Source organism: Hibiscus syriacus, unplaced genomic scaffold (assembly GCF_006381635.1).
Source record: "Hibiscus syriacus cultivar Baekdansim isolate YM2019G1 unplaced genomic scaffold, ASM638163v2 tig00110174_pilon, whole genome shotgun sequence".
Taxonomy (NCBI): Eukaryota; Viridiplantae; Streptophyta; class Magnoliopsida; order Malvales; family Malvaceae; genus Hibiscus; species Hibiscus syriacus.
Window position 1 is genome coordinate 3,841,455 of NW_024062612.1, and position 20,191 is coordinate 3,861,645.

General features: G+C 35.0%; 1 protein-coding gene and 2 pseudogenes across 1 annotated transcript; 1 reads left to right on the plus strand and 2 right to left on the minus strand.

The window, feature by feature from the left end:
* Positions 1-513: 513 nt before the first annotated feature.
* Positions 514-2,157, plus strand: LOC120216954 (probable acyl-activating enzyme 6). The gene has a single exon (XM_039214225.1). It carries the CDS (start codon positions 514-516, stop codon positions 2,155-2,157), a length of 1,644 nt encoding a protein of 547 aa, XP_039070156.1.
* A 129-nt stretch (positions 2,158-2,286) lies between these two features.
* Positions 2,287-6,169, minus strand: LOC120216827 (annotated as a pseudogene).
* A 4,557-nt stretch (positions 6,170-10,726) lies between these two features.
* LOC120216955 lies at positions 10,727-18,346 on the minus strand (annotated as a pseudogene).
* Between the last annotated feature and the right edge of the window lie 1,845 nt (positions 18,347-20,191).

The following is a 20,191-nucleotide window of genomic DNA, read 5'->3' on the forward strand; positions in this document are numbered from 1 at the left end:
TGTACAATGAGAGTAGATAGTTTTAGACACCAATTCTGCTTCCTCTCTAGGTGAGTTGGCTGTATGATCTATCCATGTATGTTGTTTAATTAGTCGCTGACATTGTTTTCCTAATCTCTTTTTCATTAAATAGAAAAAAGAAATAATTTTGAATCAGATTCTGGATTTGTAGCATATAATTTCTCTATATTGCTGTTTACCTGTATTTTTTTAACGTGGAAAAGGAAAAACTAAAGCTTTTACATACTTTTGACCATAATAGGGAAAAAAAAAAGAAATAAAGTCACAGGAAGGATCTGCTAAGTTCTAACTGATAGCCCATTAATTAAAATCTTTATCTTATCATATTAATTACATTTAATTTCAGCAATGCAAAGAATTAAAAAATCAATTGGATTGTAACCTCAACTTAGAGTAATTAAAGACAGTTTCGGATAACTCAAAGCAAAACTTACGAAATTTAGCTTGATAAATAGCAAACCTAAAATTCTTACAACAGAAAAATCAGACTTAATGGAGCAACCAAGAGCAGCAAATTCAACCCCACTTACGACTCTAGGGTTCTTGGAGAGAGCTGCCCTTGCTTACGGAGACTGCCCTTCCATCGTGTACAATGATTCCACCTACACGTGGTCGCAAACCAACTGTCGGTCATTACAACTGGCATCCTCATTGTCGTCCGTGGGGATTGCGAGAGGCCACGTGGTATCCGTTGTGGCACCGAATATCCCCGCCATGTATGAACTTCACTTTGCTGTCCCCATGTGTGGAGCCATCCTCAACACCATCAACATTCGACTCGATGCTCGCACCGTCTCAACGATCCTTCGCCACAGCGAATCCAAGCTTGTCTTTGTGGACCATTATTATGTTCCTCTCGTTCTTGAAGCCATTGCTTTGCTCTCTTCGAATGGGACCGAAATCCCATTGCTCGTACTCATAAATGATGATGAACCCTCCCCATCATTCACGTTCGATAATAATAGTAATTTCATCGACACGTACGAGAATATGGTGAACAAAGGAAACCCCGGTTTCAAGTGGATCCGACCGGAGAGTGAGTGGGATCCAATGGTATTAAACTACACTTCGGGCACCACATCATCACCAAAAGGAGTTGTACACTGCCACAGGGGAATATTCATCACCACCGTTAGTTCCCTCGTTGATTGGTCTGTCCCACATCATCCTGTTTTCCTGTGGACACTCCCCATGTTCCATGCCAATGGATGGTGTTACACGTGGGGCATGGCTGCCGTGGGTGGGACCAACGTTTGCCTTAGAAAATTTGATGGAACCATAATCTATAACTCGATAAAACGGCACAACGTGACCCATATTTGTGGTGCGCCGGTGGTGCTAAATATGGTGGCATCATCAACTTCTCTAACTAATAAACCATTGGAGAAACCAGTCCAGTTCCTTGCATCAGGGGCTCCAGTGCCGGCACCGTTGCTGTTGCGAGCTGAGTCATTGGGTTTTATAGTGACTCATTGCTATGGGTTAACTGAGACAGCCGGGTACATCGTGTCGTGTGCATGGAAACCTCAATGGGGCGCATTGGATGCACCAGATCGAGCCAGGTTAAAAGCTAGGCAAGGGGTGAGGACAATTGGGGTAATGGATATGGATGTGGCGGATCCGGAGAGAGAAACTAATGTGGAAAAAGATGGTTCATCGCTCGGAGAAATCTTTGTCAAAGGTGGGCAGGTAATGCTTGGTTACTTTAAGGACCCGACAGCAACATCTTCATGCATGCGAGGGGATGGTTGGTTTTATACCGGCGATGCTGGTGTTGTTCATCCCGATGGGTATTTAGAGATCAAGGATCGGTCCAAGGATGTGATTATTAGCGGCGGGGAGAATATAAGCAGTGCCGAAGTCGAGTCTGTTTTGTACTCGAATCCAGCTGTTAAGGAGGCGGCTGTTGTGGCAAGACCGGATGAGTTTTGGGGTGAGACACCCTGTGCCTTCGTATGCTTGAAGGATGAGTACGTCGAAAAGCCTACTGAGAAAGAGATGGTAGAATATTGTAGGGCCAATCTCCCACATTATATGGCCCCTAAAACAGTGGTGTTCAAGGAGGAGCTTCCTAGGACATCAACTGGGAAAATTAAGAAGTTTGTGCTGAGGGAAATTGCCAAGGCTTTAAGCTAGGATTGTTTTAAGAACATAAGCCAAAATTAATAGCTCATACCATTTGCTTCTCTTTCTTTTTCCATTTTCCATCCTTTTCATTTCATTCTTAAAGCTGACAAAAGGGGTTTTCTTAAAATGCCTAATATTTATACATGATATTGGGAGAATTTATCTGTACACAATCTCATGGTTTAAATTTAACATGCGTTTCCTAAAAGCACGAAACAGCACACACCATTTGCATAAACTTTCAGAATAGATAGTACTCTCTGATATTATGCCTACAAAGTTTTCCATCAAAGCCGAATCCAGAGCAAATCCAAAAATTTTCGATCGTGTAGCTATGTTCATCTCTTTCTCATGGTAAGTTGAGGACTCATCTCAGTGCTATATCCTTTATCCGCATACAGAATTCTCAATTACAGATGGCTGGTAACTTTTAACATCAATCCTCCTCTGAGAGTAACAATTGCACTTCGTGTAAAATCAAGAGTCGGAGCTATCACCTACCATATAACGGTTTTTAGCAGTACTCAGGCCTAATGAATGACGCTGCTTTCTTCTCTTTATAAGATGTAATGCAGTTTTCTTGTGCCTCCATAGAATCAGGCTGCAAAAAACGATATGGCTTTAGTAAATCCAACCACAGCAGTCTCATGGAAAATGAAGTCTCCCTCTTAATTACTAGGACCTAGAAATCACAAAATGGTGAGAGATAAAAACTAGGAAAAGACTATAAAGTATAAATAGGTTAGACAAAGGACTCGTGGCAATAACTCGATATTTTGTTAAACAGATCTATGAATCTGCTTCTGATTGACATTTCAAAGAAGAGAATATTTTGTCAAAATAATTCAGTTGCCAAGAATTTCCCTCTTGCCCGGGATAAGAGTACAAGACCGGAGACCAATTTAACCAGAGACATTGGACTTCAAAAAATATATGCAGCAGCTTGGAGATCTGATAAAGCACACTTCCTCAAAATATAAGGCCAAGCCAAGTGACATGGAATGATAAGTATCCAAAACGTACCTTGATAGCTAATGCTCTGTCAAAACTCTCAATGGCACTATCAGGCTCTCCAAAGTTTAACTATGCTCTACCAAGAGTGACCCATGCCTGAAAAACAAATACAACCTCATATGTAACAACAGACTGCTTTTGCATATAACGAACACTACAACATAAAAGTATTTCTGAATAAACATTCGATCTAATGAACAAGAGAAAAATATTCAATTGCAATATCTCAACTATAGCTAGAGACCACTGTACATAAAGCAAGCATTGGGAAACTAGGGAAATTAGCTGCCCAAGTGGAAAGTAACCATGTCTATGAATCGATACACAAAATTATTTTCTTCCTCGATAGCTAAATTTGAACTTTATCGTCATCATCGATTTGATGATAGACTACAAGTACCAGGTGTAAAAGAACAGAAATGAGCTCAGATTTTGCATAAATATAACAAAATGCAGTTAGAAATGTTCAAAATCCTATGAGAAATATAATCGTCATGTTTAAGGAACACAATCATAAAGAGGGTGTGATGTTTTTCAAGTTATTCAATAAAGCTTCTTATTCGGCATTACATTCAGGTTACAAGCTTGACATACCTCAGCCCATGATGGTTCCAATTCAGTTGCTCCTGCCAAGTGGAATCCACATAAAGCAGACAAAAGTTTTAAACTTTACATATTTGCAACAGACAAACAAACCATAGCACAGAGTATATCCAAATACAACAACATCTGCAATATCTGATCTTGTTTGAGGAGCTTTAAATCAAAGAAGCATTTCGACAATGTCACTGACAAGAGAACCATGACTTACGAGTTGCTGCCTTCAATGCACTTCAAGCATCCCCAAGTTCAAGTAGAACTTGTGCCTTCTGTTCAAACAAAACCGCATGTTCAGGCATCAAATTAAGAGCCGCCTCCCACTTCCCAAGTGCTTTCCGGTATTTCCCATCCTTCAAAAGAGACTAGCTATGAGAATAAATACATCATACCAAGTATGACAAGCCAAAAGTACCGCCGTTCCATGCTAAGGAAAAGCTGGTAATAAATCATTTAACAAAATCAAAGCTCAACTAAACAAGATATTCAAATAAATCATTAAGCACTATCTAAGCAACTCGAAGACGGTTTCTTACCCTCCTTTCCCCTGTTAGATTGCTACAATTCGTACAAGTGACCCAAAACAAATCCAATTTGGATTATTTCCTCTCATATCGTTATAACTTAGCCAAATTAAAGATGAAAAATATACCATAAGAAGGGGTCCAACAAATCTCACAATCAGTCAATAAACTGGGAACTTCCTCAAATAGAATAAGTAAAGGCTATACAATGGAGAAAGGAACAGAAAGTAAGCAAAAAAGGGGAAAGGAGAAACCTCAGCAAGCTTGTCGCCTTGGGCTTGGAAGGATTGGGCAAGTTTTTTAAAGTCACAATCAGAATCCAAAGCATCAGCAGAGGGTTTCTCATGATTTTGAGAAGCGGTTGGTTCATGATTCTGCAACTGCGTATCATCAGCAGAGGTTCTTGTTGATCAAAAGGGAGATTTGGGTAGCTTGCGAAAGCTTCTCTGGAGCGCTTCTTGTTCCATGTTAACTTCATCTTGCTTCTGCAACAATTCTTTTGTCTTCACTTCGCAGTTCAATTATCGAACGTCGTCTTTCCCAAATAGTAGGGTCGGGTCGGGTTGGTTAATTTTTTCGGGTCCATTTTGTATTCTTGTTCGTATGTTCCATATCGAGCCCAACTCACGCCTTTTCTATTTATTACTATTGATTTTATACTTGGCTAAAGAAAAACTATTTCAGATATCATCAAAAATTTAGCATTAACTTATTTATATTTTCAAAATTTTATTTTATTTTATTAATTTTAATTTTAATATTTATTTTTAATTATGAAATTTCTTTTAAAAACCTTACATTTACAAAAATCTAACCCCCTTAAATTTTTGAAAATTTTAAAAAAATCCTTATTTTCATTTACCATCTTCGTCGATAGTATGGTATTGTCATCACATTAAAATTTCTTTCTCTATATTTATATTTCATTAGTCATGTTCTCGTCGATCAGTAATCATTCATGATTTAACTATAATATTTTATATTCAGTGTTTGACAATCGATTAACATATTGTTCGTCGATTTTTGACAATGGAAGAATGGGACAATTAGTAGTAAGGGTCCAACAAGAGACGTCATGAGCGATGGCCAATGATTTGACTACAAGAATAGGTGAAGTTAAGAGTTTGATATTTAGGGCTTTGGATTTGAATTTGAAAAATTCAAAACTTTTTAATTTTTTTTTGAAAAAAATATTATTTTTATTATAAATTATAGATAAAAATTATATATATAGTAATTTTATAATATTATAAGAAGTATATTTATATTATTTATTATATAGAAACTTATATATATAATATTTATATTATAAATATTATTTTAATTTTAAAACATAAATTATAAATAATTTGAGTTGCACAATATGTATATTATATTTAAAAGAATATAATAAAAATTTAAAAGAGTTATTAAGTTTTAGCTCCTATTTATAAAGGTTTGGAGTTCAAATCTCACTAAACATAATATTTAAGCAAAATGATGTTATTTTAGGTTTTTTAGACATCAAAACAATTGCATTAAAATAATGTTGTTTTGGTTAGACAATCACATCGGCAATATCACGGTGCACAATTATCATGTTATCATCCCGTTAAATCATTAACGACATAGTCACATAACTGCACTTAAAAGTTAATGTTAAAATTGACAAAACTAAAAATTTGATTGTATAAACGAGTTAATGCTTAAAGTTTAGTGGTATATAAAGTAATTTTTCATTTTTATAAAATATTTTGGAATGCATTGTTTTCATTGAATTAAAATAAAAGTAGTACGAACCAAACTGTCTCAATGATTAAATAGATGGTTGTTATTCGAGCATCAATAATATTAAAGTCGTATAAACTAACATTTATAATCCATCCTACATCATTATAGATTGCCATTTTTTATAACATTTGCTTTTGATAAAAAAGACTATCTAATTATTCCATTCCAATCAACATATTCATCGTCATCACGATACTATGCTATGTTTTAGTAATTGCACAAGAGGGTACACTACATCAAAATAGATTTTTAATGGTGTTTTTTTTTCAGCCATATAGTGACATTTTTAAGCACTGTTAAAAACTCTTGTGACAAAATAAAAAACGTCACAAAAAGCACTGTTAAAACCAACACCACAAAAAAGTAGCAGCGTTTATCGTCCACAAACACAACTAAGATTATAATCTTTTGTGACGTTTTTTCTATAAACACCCGTTAAAAGTTATAATATTTAGCGGTGTTGTTAATAAACGCAATCATATATCTTTTCTTTTGTAATTTGCTTTTATTCTGGGTCCCATTAGGAACTCGGTTTCATGCGCTTTCCAATGTTTATGATTCAAATAAATGATTTTGTTTCATCACAAAATCTGAAAAAGAAATTTGGGTATGTAACACATGACATGTCATTGGTCAAGGGTTTGAATAAAGAGAAAAATTGGACCGGCTTTCAGTGGATGCCAATGGCTTTTGCTTTTTATACCAAGTTTTCTTGACTTTGGACTTGCCACATAAACTTAATACCCGACTCTTACACATAAATTCTTGGCATTATTACAACACAATTTAATTCTACACATAAACAATAACAAAAATTGTCATTAAAATTTGATAGAAATAATTTTAAAAATAAGAAACTTTTAGAATCACTAAAGCAAATTTATATTTTTTAAGGATCATTATATAAGTACATGATTTTTTTTATAAAAAAAATTATTTAAAGGACATGAAGTAATTTTTTTTTTCAAAATGTTGGGTTTAGACCCTTGATCCACCTCCCAAACTTTTTTCACATTTGTAAGTAATAAAATAAGAACATTTTTAATTATTATAAGAATTATTACGTAAATTTTAAATTATCATTATCTAAGGGAAAATCAATTATTGCCCAAGTTGAGTTAAAAAAACTATGTTATTAGAGTTTTTATTTTATAAAAAATATTTATACTCAACATATATATTGAATTTAAATATAAATAATGTATACTTTATTTTAAGTGATCACAAAATCTAATTTTTTTATTAATTATATTTATATTAAATTTTATTTTTATTTATGTTATATTATGTTTTTTAATATATGTATATTTATATTGAAGTTTTTTTTAAAGAAAAAAAGCATGGTTTGTATGGGGATTTGGTTTGCTATGCGAACACCGGACTTATTTCTCCAATAAAGCTAAAAGTTAAATGATTGCTTTTATCGGTGTGTACCACAAATTAACTTAAGCGTCGGATCATTCAACATAGGTAATATAAACGTTTAATAATAAATCAAGTTATACCAAATAAATATTAAACCTTATAAAGAAAACGAAACTGCGTATTGCCATTTTCAGAGAAATTAAAAAGAAGCAAAAGCTGTCCCTGGAAGAAGGAGAAGATGGGAGTGAAAGTGGTGCCGAGGGAGCCAAGACTTGGACGAGTCTCGGTTGAACAAGGCATGATGAAGCAGCAGGATGACCATGGCCATGGGAGTGTGTATCCCAGGAAGAGGAAGCTAGTTAAGAAGATGATACTGCGTTCCATACTTAACTCTTTTTCTTTTTCCCTCATCTTTCAACTGATTATATCAATGCTCTCATAAGAAAAGGATGTGATGTTCCAATTTTATATCGATGATCAGTATAGACATGTCATATACTCCATATGTTTTACAGTTTTGTAATCATTCATATGTTATGTTGTTTACTTACATATATGTTCATGAAGATGACATGCTGATGTGCTTCTCTATCCGGCTACCCTTCTTTGGGGTGGGGAGAACTGATTTCAAGTTTATTTATTTAGCTAAGTTAAGCAGTAGGGAGATGGCAGAGAGAGAACCTAACTGAATCGCTCTGTGGTTAAATACCGACAATAATGGAGTTGTAATTACACAGTTACATAGAGACAGGGAAAGGCTAGATTTTTGTGTTCTTTCTCACCTCATTTTTTATCTGAGACCCTCGAAATCATATGGAGCTCGACGAACCTGGGCAAGCTGTTCCAGGAGCGTTGAGTGTTTTTATCAGGTGGGTTCTCCGTTTCATGAATCTTAAGCCGTAAAGATGGTGGAGAAGACAGAAGAAAAAGAGGGTGGAGGCCTCATCCAGTGGGGCTTGGGCACAGGGAACTCCCAATTAGTGCTCACATTCAAATTTAGATGACCAAGAGAGGGGGAGTGGCCTTTCTACATCCCCCTTGTGATTATCATCACCTAATCTCTTGCCTCAAATATTTTTCATTCCATTCATTTATATTATCGTTGTGTTTCTCTCATGTCTTTCAAGTAATTTAAACTCCAACTTTATCATGCCACCTCTTAATCTCTTCCGCAGTAGTAGCTCTGCAACTAATTCTCTATTAGTCCAAGTCTTCGTGAGAATATTTTCGTTGATCTAAACTTTCATGATTCTTAAAAACTTCTAGAATTTCATATCCTCCGAAAAATTATGATCCTTTGATATGATTACATGTTGGCCCAAGTGATTTGTCATAGTCAAGTATGCCATCTGACAACGACGCCTACAAATTCTTTTAACCTACAAATAATTATCATGATCTCTAAACTTAACATCTAACACTAAAGTTAGTATATAAAGTCACCATACATTAGTTGTTGAGGGGATGTTCTCTATCCCAGTTTCACATTATCCATTAGCTCATCACTCTCCATAAAATTATCGACTACGACTTTTTATCCAAAAAACCACCTACAAGCCGGGGAGGATCCAAGCCTAGGCCTACCTAGGCCATGGCCACCCTATGGGCAAATTACTTATTGAATCATTCATTAATTATTTACTTTCTATTTTGGTCACTCATCTTTAAAATTATATAATTTATTTATGTTATTTGTTAGGATGTATTTTCAGACTAAGTATTGAGTGAGTCAAATAACTTATGGGAATACAAAATTTGCAGAGAGTTATAATCAGATGATCAAATTGAATAAAATATAAAGTTAAGGGACTAAATTAAAAAAATCATTTTTTGTAAAAAATAAGTTTTGAATATATATGTATTATAAAGTGGTATAAGATAAATGGTTCAATTTCAATAAAAATAAATTTGATACAAAGGAGGAATTTAAGAAATATGAAAATTATGTAAAGTTGAAGGATTAAATTGAAAAAATAAAATTTATTTTCAAAAATAGAAAGTGAACTTACATACATAGATATTATAAAGTGCTTGGAATCATGTGATTCAGTTTTAATAAAAGATGGACGTAATGAAGAAATAATTGAAGAAACAAAGAAATTAAGGATCAAATTATTTAGTTAAAGATCATACCAAAGACATTTTAAATTTTTATTTTTATTTCATTTAAACTTTTGAGAATCTAAACTCGACTCAAACTGTAAATTCAAACTAAAATTTTTTTAATTAATTGACTCAAAATTAAAAAATAAAATTTAGTTGAATCAAATTTTACTTACTTTTCGAGTCTATGGAAATTTAGCTCGGTTAGGTATCGTGTCTGGTCAAATCGGATCGGTTGGTGTTCAGATCGGGTTAATCTCATATCGCTCAGTTTCGGTTCGAGTCAAACTTTAGATTTTCGAGTCAATTCGGGTTGGTTTGAGTTCGGATTAACTTTTAAATTTTTGGATCATTTGGGGTTGGTTTCGGTTCAGATTAACTTTTAGATTTTTAGGCCAATTCATGTTATTTCGATTTAGGTCAACCGTCGTTACTCTTTGTCATCTTAATAATTGGTGATGCTCTTTGTAACTTTAATTTAAATGAATTGAATCAATAAATATTTAAAATCTAAAATTGAATATCAAATTAGAATATTGAACTATTAAACTATTACTAAAGGTTGTGATTAACTAGTTGTATAATATAAAATGAAAATAAAATATATACATCATTCTACTATTTATCAAATTACTAATAATAATAATAATAATAATAATAATAATACAATTATATGTTCACTTAGACTTAATTATCGTGTTAAAATCGGGTCAAAGTTTAGTTCAGATCGAATATGGGTAACTTAAATTCGAGTTGCTTTTGATTTGAGTTACTTTCGATTTGGGTTATTTCAGTTCGGGTTGATTTCGGTTAAACAATAATTTGGGTTGATTTTGGTTTGATTCAGTTTATTACGGGTTTCGGGTCAATTTTGAGTTATCATATTCGGGTCTTGATTCGAGTAACTCAGTTCGAATAATTGAGTACGAATCAAATTTGTCAGGTCCAAATAAAATGTCCTAATTAAAATAAATATTAAACATGAAACTCAAAACTATTAGGTTTTTTAAGCGTATATTGAAGAGCAAGGGCTCGTACCCAAAGTAAAACCATTTTATATCCAATAAAAAATAAAAGGAGTGGAGAACATCAATTCTCCATTCTCAAGCAAATGCAGTAAAAAATCAAAAACCAAATTCAAAGTATGAAAATTGCATCAAAATATATGCAATATTGAATTGACGAAACGGTACACCCAGTATTAATTACATGCAAAATATATGGAGTTTGTCTCAAACTAAACCAATAAACAGCATACAAAACCCATAAGCCATGTGTAAATTCAAGTTTATTTAATAACACGAAGCCTCATAATCCAGTACAAAAATCGATAATCTAATAACTGTTGACGACCTGTACCATCCTACTGGAGATGATCAAAATGACCTGTTATTGTTGGGCTTCGATGATGAAGACGACTTAGCTTTGGCAAAATCAACCAGGTCTTTGAAGAGAGCGTCTTCCGGTTTTACTTCTTTGGTTGGGGTCGTCGAGTTAAGGGATAGATTTTGAGTTTGTCCAACCAAGCTGTCATAAGAACCGGATCCATTACTGGAATTAGAAGAACCACCAGGATAACTGTGTTGGTGCTCGAGGAATTGCTGTTTCTGATTGAACTTTGAAGGGGGTGGTGGAATGTTTCCTGCAGGAATGTCCCAGGGTGCTGGAGGCAGCAACTCAGCATCAGCGGATTTGTACAAGGAAGCTGGTTTGTCATATACAGGTTGACCACTGATCAGAGGTGAGGAACCGGAATCACCAGAATGGTATGGAGGTGATGATGGAGCAAGAGGGTTCGTGCGATTACGAGTGCGAACGGAATGAGGTGCAGGTTCTCTTGTTTCGGGGAATTCTCAGTTTTGTAGGTATCGCCACTAAGGTAATCAACCACACCAGAATTTGTAGCAACAGGACTTTTTGATGCAGATGGAGGAGGAAGAAATGGATCAACTCGCCCAGGCTCACTTTTAGGTACTCTACTGCCCTGTCCTTGAGAATTATCCCTCGATGATCTGTAATAAGTGAGTACAGGGATTCATTAAATTTAAAGAGAAAATAACATCAGTGACCAAAAATGCCTTATAATATACGATTTTAACCAACTTTTTTGGATTTGCCAAATGACCAACTAAATCGCAATGCGATCGATAATTCACAACGCGATCTCCGGTATCGCAAATCAGTTTCCAGATTCGCAACGCGAACTTCGACTATCGCAATGCGAACTTGAACTATCGCAATGCGATTTACATATTCGCATTGCGATAGTCCAAGTTCGATCGAATTGCGATAGTCGAAGTTCGCGTTGCGATTTATTCTAAATTCGTTGCAATAGTCCAAAATCGCAACGACTGGTGGTATTGCATTTGTTTCTTAAGAATTTTCTCTAAAAAGATGTATTCGCGCGGACATGTCGAAGACACGTATGACTATGACCACGACCCGACCCGACCCGAGACGAGACGGACGGCGGCGGCGGCGACGCGCGAGAGTCCCCCTTGTTCTCTATCACTCAACAAGGAAGTGGGAAAGCCAAGCCTTAAATACCATTTCTAATACTATGTGGGATTGAACATTACCAACACTTGTTTCCAATACAATGTGATTATTCAGGAAACAATTAATCATGCACCTTAAAACAACTTAATCAACAACCAATTGCATTAGTATTATACGATTAAATATGTCATAATTAAAAGTCAATCTACAATCAATCGCGATTATTGCAATTTTAAGCAAAACATTCAAAAATAATATCACTATTTAAAGCTCAATCCCACATAGTATTGGGAACAAGTGTTGGTAATGCTCAATCCCGCATAGTATTGGAAACACTATTGGGAATGGTATTTAAGGCTTGACTTTACCACTTCCTTGTTGAGTGATAGAGAACAAGGGAGACTCTCGCGCGCCGCCGCCGCCGCCGCCGCCGTCCGTCTCGTCTCGTCTCGGGTCGTGGTCGTGGTAATACGTGTCTTCGACACGTCCGCGCGAATACTATCTTTTTAGAGAAAATTCTTAAAAAACAAATGCAATACCGTCGTTGCGAATTTGGAATAAATCGCAACGCGAACTTGGACTATCGCAACGAATTTGGAATAAATCGCAACGCGAACTTCGACTATCGCAACGAACTTGGAATAAATCGCAACGCGAACTTGGACTATCGCAATGCGAATATGTAAATCGCAATGCGATAGTCGAAGTTCGCGTTGCGAATCTGGAAACTAATTTGCGATACCGGAGATCGCGTTGCGAATTATCGATCGCATTGCGATTTAGTTGGTCATTTTGGCAAATCCAAAAAAAGTTGGTTAAAATCGTATATTATAAGGCATTTTTGGTCACTGAGGTTATTTTTTTCAAATTTAAATCAAAAGCACAAAAAAGGAAGCAGCAAACGACAGGAAATAGGGATTCTTGCTAATAATCAAGGACCTGTTACTCAAATCTTAAAAACCTATATTCAAAGCAGTCTTTATGCATGTTTAACAAGATGCAATTTAGAGAATAAATAGACAAGACAAAACTGCTGCACTTACATCCATACAATATGGTTAAGTGCCGATATAATTCATATATATAAATAATGAATTCCTCCAATGAAAAAAAAAATCCAATGAATATCAGAGAACACAACACATGAACCCAATATGGTTAAGTGTCCATAGTTCATTTCCATTTGCCAAGTAGATGAAATTCAACTGATAGAAGTTCTTTCATGGTTTAAAATTGCAAGGCTAAAAATCCAATGGGGGTCGGGGAATGCAACACATGAACACAATATGGTTTAAGTATCCACAGTTCATTTCCATGTGCTAAAAGATGAATTTCAACTGGTAGAAATTTACGAGTTTTTCATGTTTTCAAAGTGAAAGGCTAATATGGTGCATTAGAAAAATTTACAGTAAACTAGCAGAAAAATGTTACGATGCAAACAGAGAATGGAGCGAGGAAAAATAACAGGATAAATTCACCTATGAGATAGCTGGGCAAATTCATCTTCTGACTCATCATCCTCATGGTTAATATTAACAAGTGGCACAACAGGAGTTTCTGCTACCGCTCCTGTCAGAACAGTATTTCCTTTCAGAATGTCATCATGCAGCGAAAGAACACGCTGCAAGCTGTCATTTAGTGCTAATCCCTGACATAAAAGTTCCTCCTCTCTGGAAATGCAAAAGCAATCATCAGGCATTATTCTAACAGGTGGGAAATCAACTGAAGATACAGATTCTCACGTGGTATTGTTAACAAGAAGCATCACACGCTTCTGGTAAGAACGGCATTGGTCAACAAGGTCCATGATGACTTCTTGCTTCACAGCCTGTATAACATCAAAAACAGTAAAGGGGTAATTATTTAACTTGCATCAGGCTAAAAAAATCAGTACTGTAATCACCTGGCATGCATTAAGATGTTCAGTTAGAAACTATTATCACATAAGAACAATTTTTTTTTTTATAAGAATCACATAAGAACAATTAAATAAGCTCAGAAAAAAGAATAATCCTACCAAGAAACATATATGCAGTGCAAAAACGAGATCAGAACATAAATTAATGAGATTATCCAATAAATTTTGTAATACAGTAAAGTAAGCAAAGGGAACCATTTCAGAGGCTGTAGCAGAGGTGCTGAGCATTCAACCTAAAACCAATTAGTAATAGCTGAAGAGACCTAACTTGAATATAGGACTACATGAAAACCCAGTACTTAAGAGGTATAACACCACTTAACAAAGCCCCCCCATGTGTAAAGAAACAAATGAGGGTCATCAACCTCACATGGGGTTAGGCAGGAACAACAGAACACACCTGGGCTCTGACAGTGACAGCACGTTAATCTAACTTAAAGCCAAGTTGTAGGCAGAAGGGATCTAACTTGAATATATGACCATAGACACCCAATGCTTAAATAAATGGGGGATAACACCACTTAACAAGAAAGTGGAGATAACTTAGATTCACTTGAAATTGAGGAATTATTCCTAATGAAACGCAGAAAAATAAGGGGGAAGAACCAGACAGCACTGCAGCCACAGAATTAAGAAAGCGCATTGCTCAAAGTGAAACAAGAAAAGAGGATTAATGAAGCTAATCCCATATAAGAGAAATTAACTTTTACAGATATACTTCCCCTGTACTAAATACAAAAACAAAGAAGAAAATGAAAACACTATGTTTATCAGCAATCAGATAATAAGAAAAGTAGAGCAGCATAGACCAAGCGACAAATGATGCGTTTGCAGGGAAATGTTTTTACCTCAGGAGTCTTTGGATCCAACGCACTAAGCATTTCCATTAATACATCTGCTATTCCACTAGCATTTTGAATCTCTGGCAAGCTGGAAAAGCACAAGGTTCAACTACAATTTCTTGATAACAGAAATAATGCATGTTTATGCAGGAAAATTTACATGTCAGCAGCAAAGAGAGAAGAAAGATGCAGCAGAGTATCTTTGCAGTGTTTTTTTTTATCATTGCAGTGAATTAAACCCCAGTAAATTTTCTAACTCCAATTATCTGGAACAATTTACTAATGAGCTTAGCTACTAAAGAAGAAAATGATGTTTAAAGAAAGGTGTTCAGAAAATGCACTGCATCAGTTTCAGTTAGTAAAGAAAATAAAATCACAGACAATAGAGATTGAGATAACAATGCAAATTATAAAGATCAAAATTTAGCATACAGTACAAATATGATGGCTTACAATTTACTCGCTATTAGATGATTTACAATTTATATGTGAACAAAGAAAAAAACATGACAGAGAATAGAAATGTAATCCAAGCAAACAGTTATGATTTTGCAGACACCTAACACAAATCTTCTTTTCTGAATCTAATTGAATTTTGATCTAAGAAGCAAATGTTTTAAAATAATTCATTGGAGCAATAGCTTCACAATATTTGTCCCGTCAAAAATATTGGTGTCGAAGAAAACTATATGACCACAAACAGAAAATAACAGCTTTAGCAAAGGTAGTACCTGAGGCCCAAATCATCAGGCTGAAGAGAGGCCTCAATAGCAGCATCCTCATATGCTGAAGGAGGGTGATGAGTTATTGGATGAGTCTGAGGTGGAGTAAATAATGGTACAGTATTCTCTTCTCGCGGTGGAAATTCAACTCCAGCAGCCTGGTAAATACCAAAAAGAACTTTAAGAAACAGACATGGATAGATATGATGGAGAAAACACCAGTAAAGGATGTTTTGTCTTTTTCAAATCAGAAAATGCAACAAATGATTTTTAGTACTGAAAGGCCTAGGAAATCAATATACAAATTTACATCACCAAAATTGCTCCAAGCAACCTCGTAAGGAAAAAAAATGAAAATTGTAATCAATGGAAGAGGCCACAGGATTATATGCACATAAGTAATGAGGATACTTTCCACTAGATCCTCCAAAGCAATAATAGAACACTTACCAGTAGTTCATTATATGCAGCAAAATATTGAGGATACTTTCCACTAGATCCTCCAAAGGCTTCTTGCCATGCGTCTATCAAAATAAGTATCTTTTCCCTAACATTCAAGTCAGGCTGCACAGTAAACCAGAAGGAAGAATACAAATAGTGAGTTCGAGAAGGAGGGAAACTAGCAAGAAAAATCATCAAAATTTAGAGGAAAATAAGTCACCTTTTTCTTTACTATTTTAACCATTTCACGCAAGATATCACGCTCAACAATCTGCTGAAAAACATGCTCACCACAATTTTTGCTGAGAGAATCCAATACCTGAACCAAGATATGAGATACATTGTATCTTATTACCTCTTATCATCAAGCACCACTAAGGGGAGTGGAAGGGTAGTACTAATTTAATAGTTACTTGAGATCATGTGATTGAAGTAAATTATTAAGAACCAACATATAGTTGTTATTAAACCATAAAGTGGATTTCAAATAAAATACTTAAAAAGAAGCTATAATGTATGAAATATGAACTTGAAGAGAAACATGTAACTCACAAAAAGAGTTAGTAGCTGTATTTTTGGATTTTTACTTCCTAACCGCTTCTTGAGGATTTTCATTGCATCCTTAGCCTGCCTGCAGTAGAAAAATGAAGAATGTCAATCAAATAAGCTAGGATCCATCATGCATCAGGGAATGTGAATAACAGGCTAAGAAGTTATAACAAGGCAAACATGAATTAATCCCATCATGGGCGTGGGATAACCATGCAACTAAAACAACAGATAGTGCTTCTGATCTATTGAAACCTTGGAACAGAAAAATTCATTCTTCAAACAAAAAATTTGATGAAACTAGAGTACATCTTCTATTTATTAGCATCACACTAGATATTTTTCTTATTCAAACATGTTCAGACTTCAAATCCTTCAATGCTTTCATCTATCTATCTATCTATCTAGGAGTAGAGTACAAGTATGCATGTGCCTTGAAACGTCTTCCTTTGTCAATGCCACAGCACATACAAGATTCAGAAAATCTTTCTCACATGAAATTTCTCTTTCCCTTCTCCTACAAGATCCATAGTGTACCTACATGGAAGATCCAAAATTCTTTCCCTTCCACAATCTATCCCTTTGAAACTCTCTGGTAAAATAAAGTTGTGACAACTCGCCATTAATGATAGAGCCAAATTACCTTTTTAACCGAATTTGGAAAACCCAACTCTTATCTACGTCACTCGCAGAGGAAATCAAGTTAACCAAGCAATCTCCTTCCCAATTCCACCGCTTTCCTTTTTGAGGAACAACTGAATTACAGTGAAGTGACCCACAAAAGTGCGTCACAATCTCTTCTAATGTTATATTATACTAGTCTAAGGTGGATAGGGTCAAAATTTGGCCTATAAAACAATTTAAATAGTGATTAGTGCACTCAACGACAAACAAGGCTTGCAAGCTGAAAATTCTTAAAGTGCCCACAATACATTTCAGAATTCATATCACAATTCCATAGGTAGAAGTACTTGTGCTTCCAAATAAATCAAAATAACAATTCCAAATAATAACCATAGGTACTAGAATGCATCATAGAACAGAAATTAGAGAAGCGCAGCGAAAAGGTTGACTACAGAAAAATAAAAGAATGATATACCCTGGATCCATGTTTATAATGTCACATAGCTCAATGTTTAGAGCCCAATCTGGACCGATCAGCGTATCACTGGTTGCCCTCTCAGCACATGCTGCCGCGCTATGAGCCATGTTATCAGCCTCCCTTATAAAGTAACAAATCCCTCTTTATTGTATAAGCACAACCTACAGAAAAAACCAATCATAAAACCATTCGGTATCATGGACTTGAGGGGGAATATTATAAGCCTAACTAAAACAGTAAAAGATCAGAGTCATTGGTAGGTAAACGCTAATCAAATCAGCTCTAGAGCATGATCATCAATGAACCCAATTTTACAATAATAAAAAAAAACTATAGCAACTCTCCCTAAGAATGATAACAATAACAATTTAGAAAGGGCTAAAAATATAGAGAATATGGGTACCAAGAATTTAATCCCCAAAATTACCCATGTCTCCTTAAACGCCACACATCGTACAGAAAGGAAAACCCAGAAAGGAAATCAACAAGCTTGATAGTGATTGCAATCAAATAGTAATCATGAAAACATTACCTTGCCCCAAGTAATCAAACTAATAAAACCCCCACTTCTCCCCCTAAAGAAAACAAACAAAAGAAATCCTTGAAGGGTTTAGGATTGAGGATTTTTCCTAACAAAACAGACCAAGATGAAGACGAAGAAGAAGAAGAAGAAGAAGAAGAAGAAGAAGAAGAAGAAAGAGATTGAGTTTGCAGTATGCCTAAACTTAATCTTGTCCACGCTTTCTGTTGGACGTTGTTAAAGACCTTTGCGTTTGTTTCCGCGAGGCTTTTTATTCTACTTTCAAATTTGGCTCTTGCGTCAACCATTGGGTAGTCATTAGAACCAATATTTCATTTTCTAGGAAAAAAGAAGACTAAGAATGGAGTTAGGCTTAGGCTGAATTTCAATGGTTTTAAATTTTTAACCAAAGCAATATTTATGAATGATAGTTTGGGAGACCAAACGATTATATTAAAAAACTAATCTCGTTTATTAATCTATTTTTAGTAGAAATTTAGCTTCAATAAAACATATCCTTTGCTTTTATATAAATAAAAATACAATGAAATGCATAATATTTTTATTTTATAAATTTAAGATTATAACTTAAGCGTATTACCTTTCAATAATGCTTGCGGAATTCAAAAAATCAATATTAATTTTAGAAAAATTTAAAAATCATATTTCTGAGAATATTATGCTTAAGTTTAACTAATTAAAGAGGTTTTTTCGGCCCAATAGGACCCCGAGTTTTTTATTTAGCCCATTAGGAAATTCGGTTTTTTATTTTAAAGAATATGACAAATGCTACAATGATGTCAGAACCTCGAGGTGATGCGTTCAATAAGATATAATATTTTAATAGATCCGGATGAGTGGGCCCCACATAGACGATTAATTTAATATAATTAATGGACTCGTCACCTAAAAATTATTTTAAAAATTTATAAAAATAATTTAAATTTTAAACTTAAAATTTTAAAAATAATGTAACCCATCACCTCAAATTAAAAAAAGTAGTTGTTTTATAGTCGTTGGTTAAAGAGCAACAATACTCATGGAACTCGTCACCTCGACGTGACGAGTTCCATTGGATTTTTGAATTATAGCCGTTGGGATTGGGACTATATATAGGGGTTTGGGGTGTAATTGTTTTTACCATCCTTTGTTACAAACAAATTTGAGCAAAGTTTGTACTTCTGAAAGAAATCTCGAAAAATGGCTTCCCAAGATGACATGTTACGCCTCGATAATGTTCATATTTTATTGGTTGAACTCCGTCCGGAAGAAGTATGGATCATTCGTCAGTGCGGGATGACATCGAGAGATTCGCATAAGCGGATGATAATATATCTTCAGATATCTGGTATATATCCAACCATATTTTTGTGGCTTTAAGGTGTATCCAACTTTGATTTCGACTCTGATTGAACGTTGGAGGCCCAAGACGCACAATTTCATTTCCTAAGTGGTGAAGCGACGATTACTTTGGAAGACTTTGCTTACCAACTCGGTGTTCCTATGAATAGTTCCACCATCGTCAGGCGGAACGATTACAACCCCATCGCTAAGGTCCACGAAGTTTTGGGAAGGCTGCCACAATCCAAGGTCATGGACGGCTATTAGATCGGATGACGTGGTTGGAGTTCAAATTTCAAGTGAAAGACGACTCTATCGAGGAGGAGGTTATTTTTGCATCCCGAGCATATCTTCTCCAACTGATCGGAGGGATATTATTACCAGATAAATCCAGTAATTTGGCGCACACTCAGTATCTGTCTATATTAAATAATTTTGATAAGTGTCGTAATACTAGTTAGGGCTCGATAATTTTAGCCTTTTTGTACTAGAATCTTTGCAAGGCTACAATTGTCGGCCAGGATCGAAAAGTTGATGTAGCAAGCTGTCTAATATTGCTACAGTCATGGGCTTGATATCAGTTAGCATTTTTTACGCCAATTATAATAGCCCCGGTTGAGTTCTCTTTGGTTGGAAGGTAATTTTTTAACTTTACTTTTTTAACTAATTTTTTAATATATTTATTTAATTTATTTTTATATCTTTTTAATCATTTTTTATATATTTTTTAGATAGT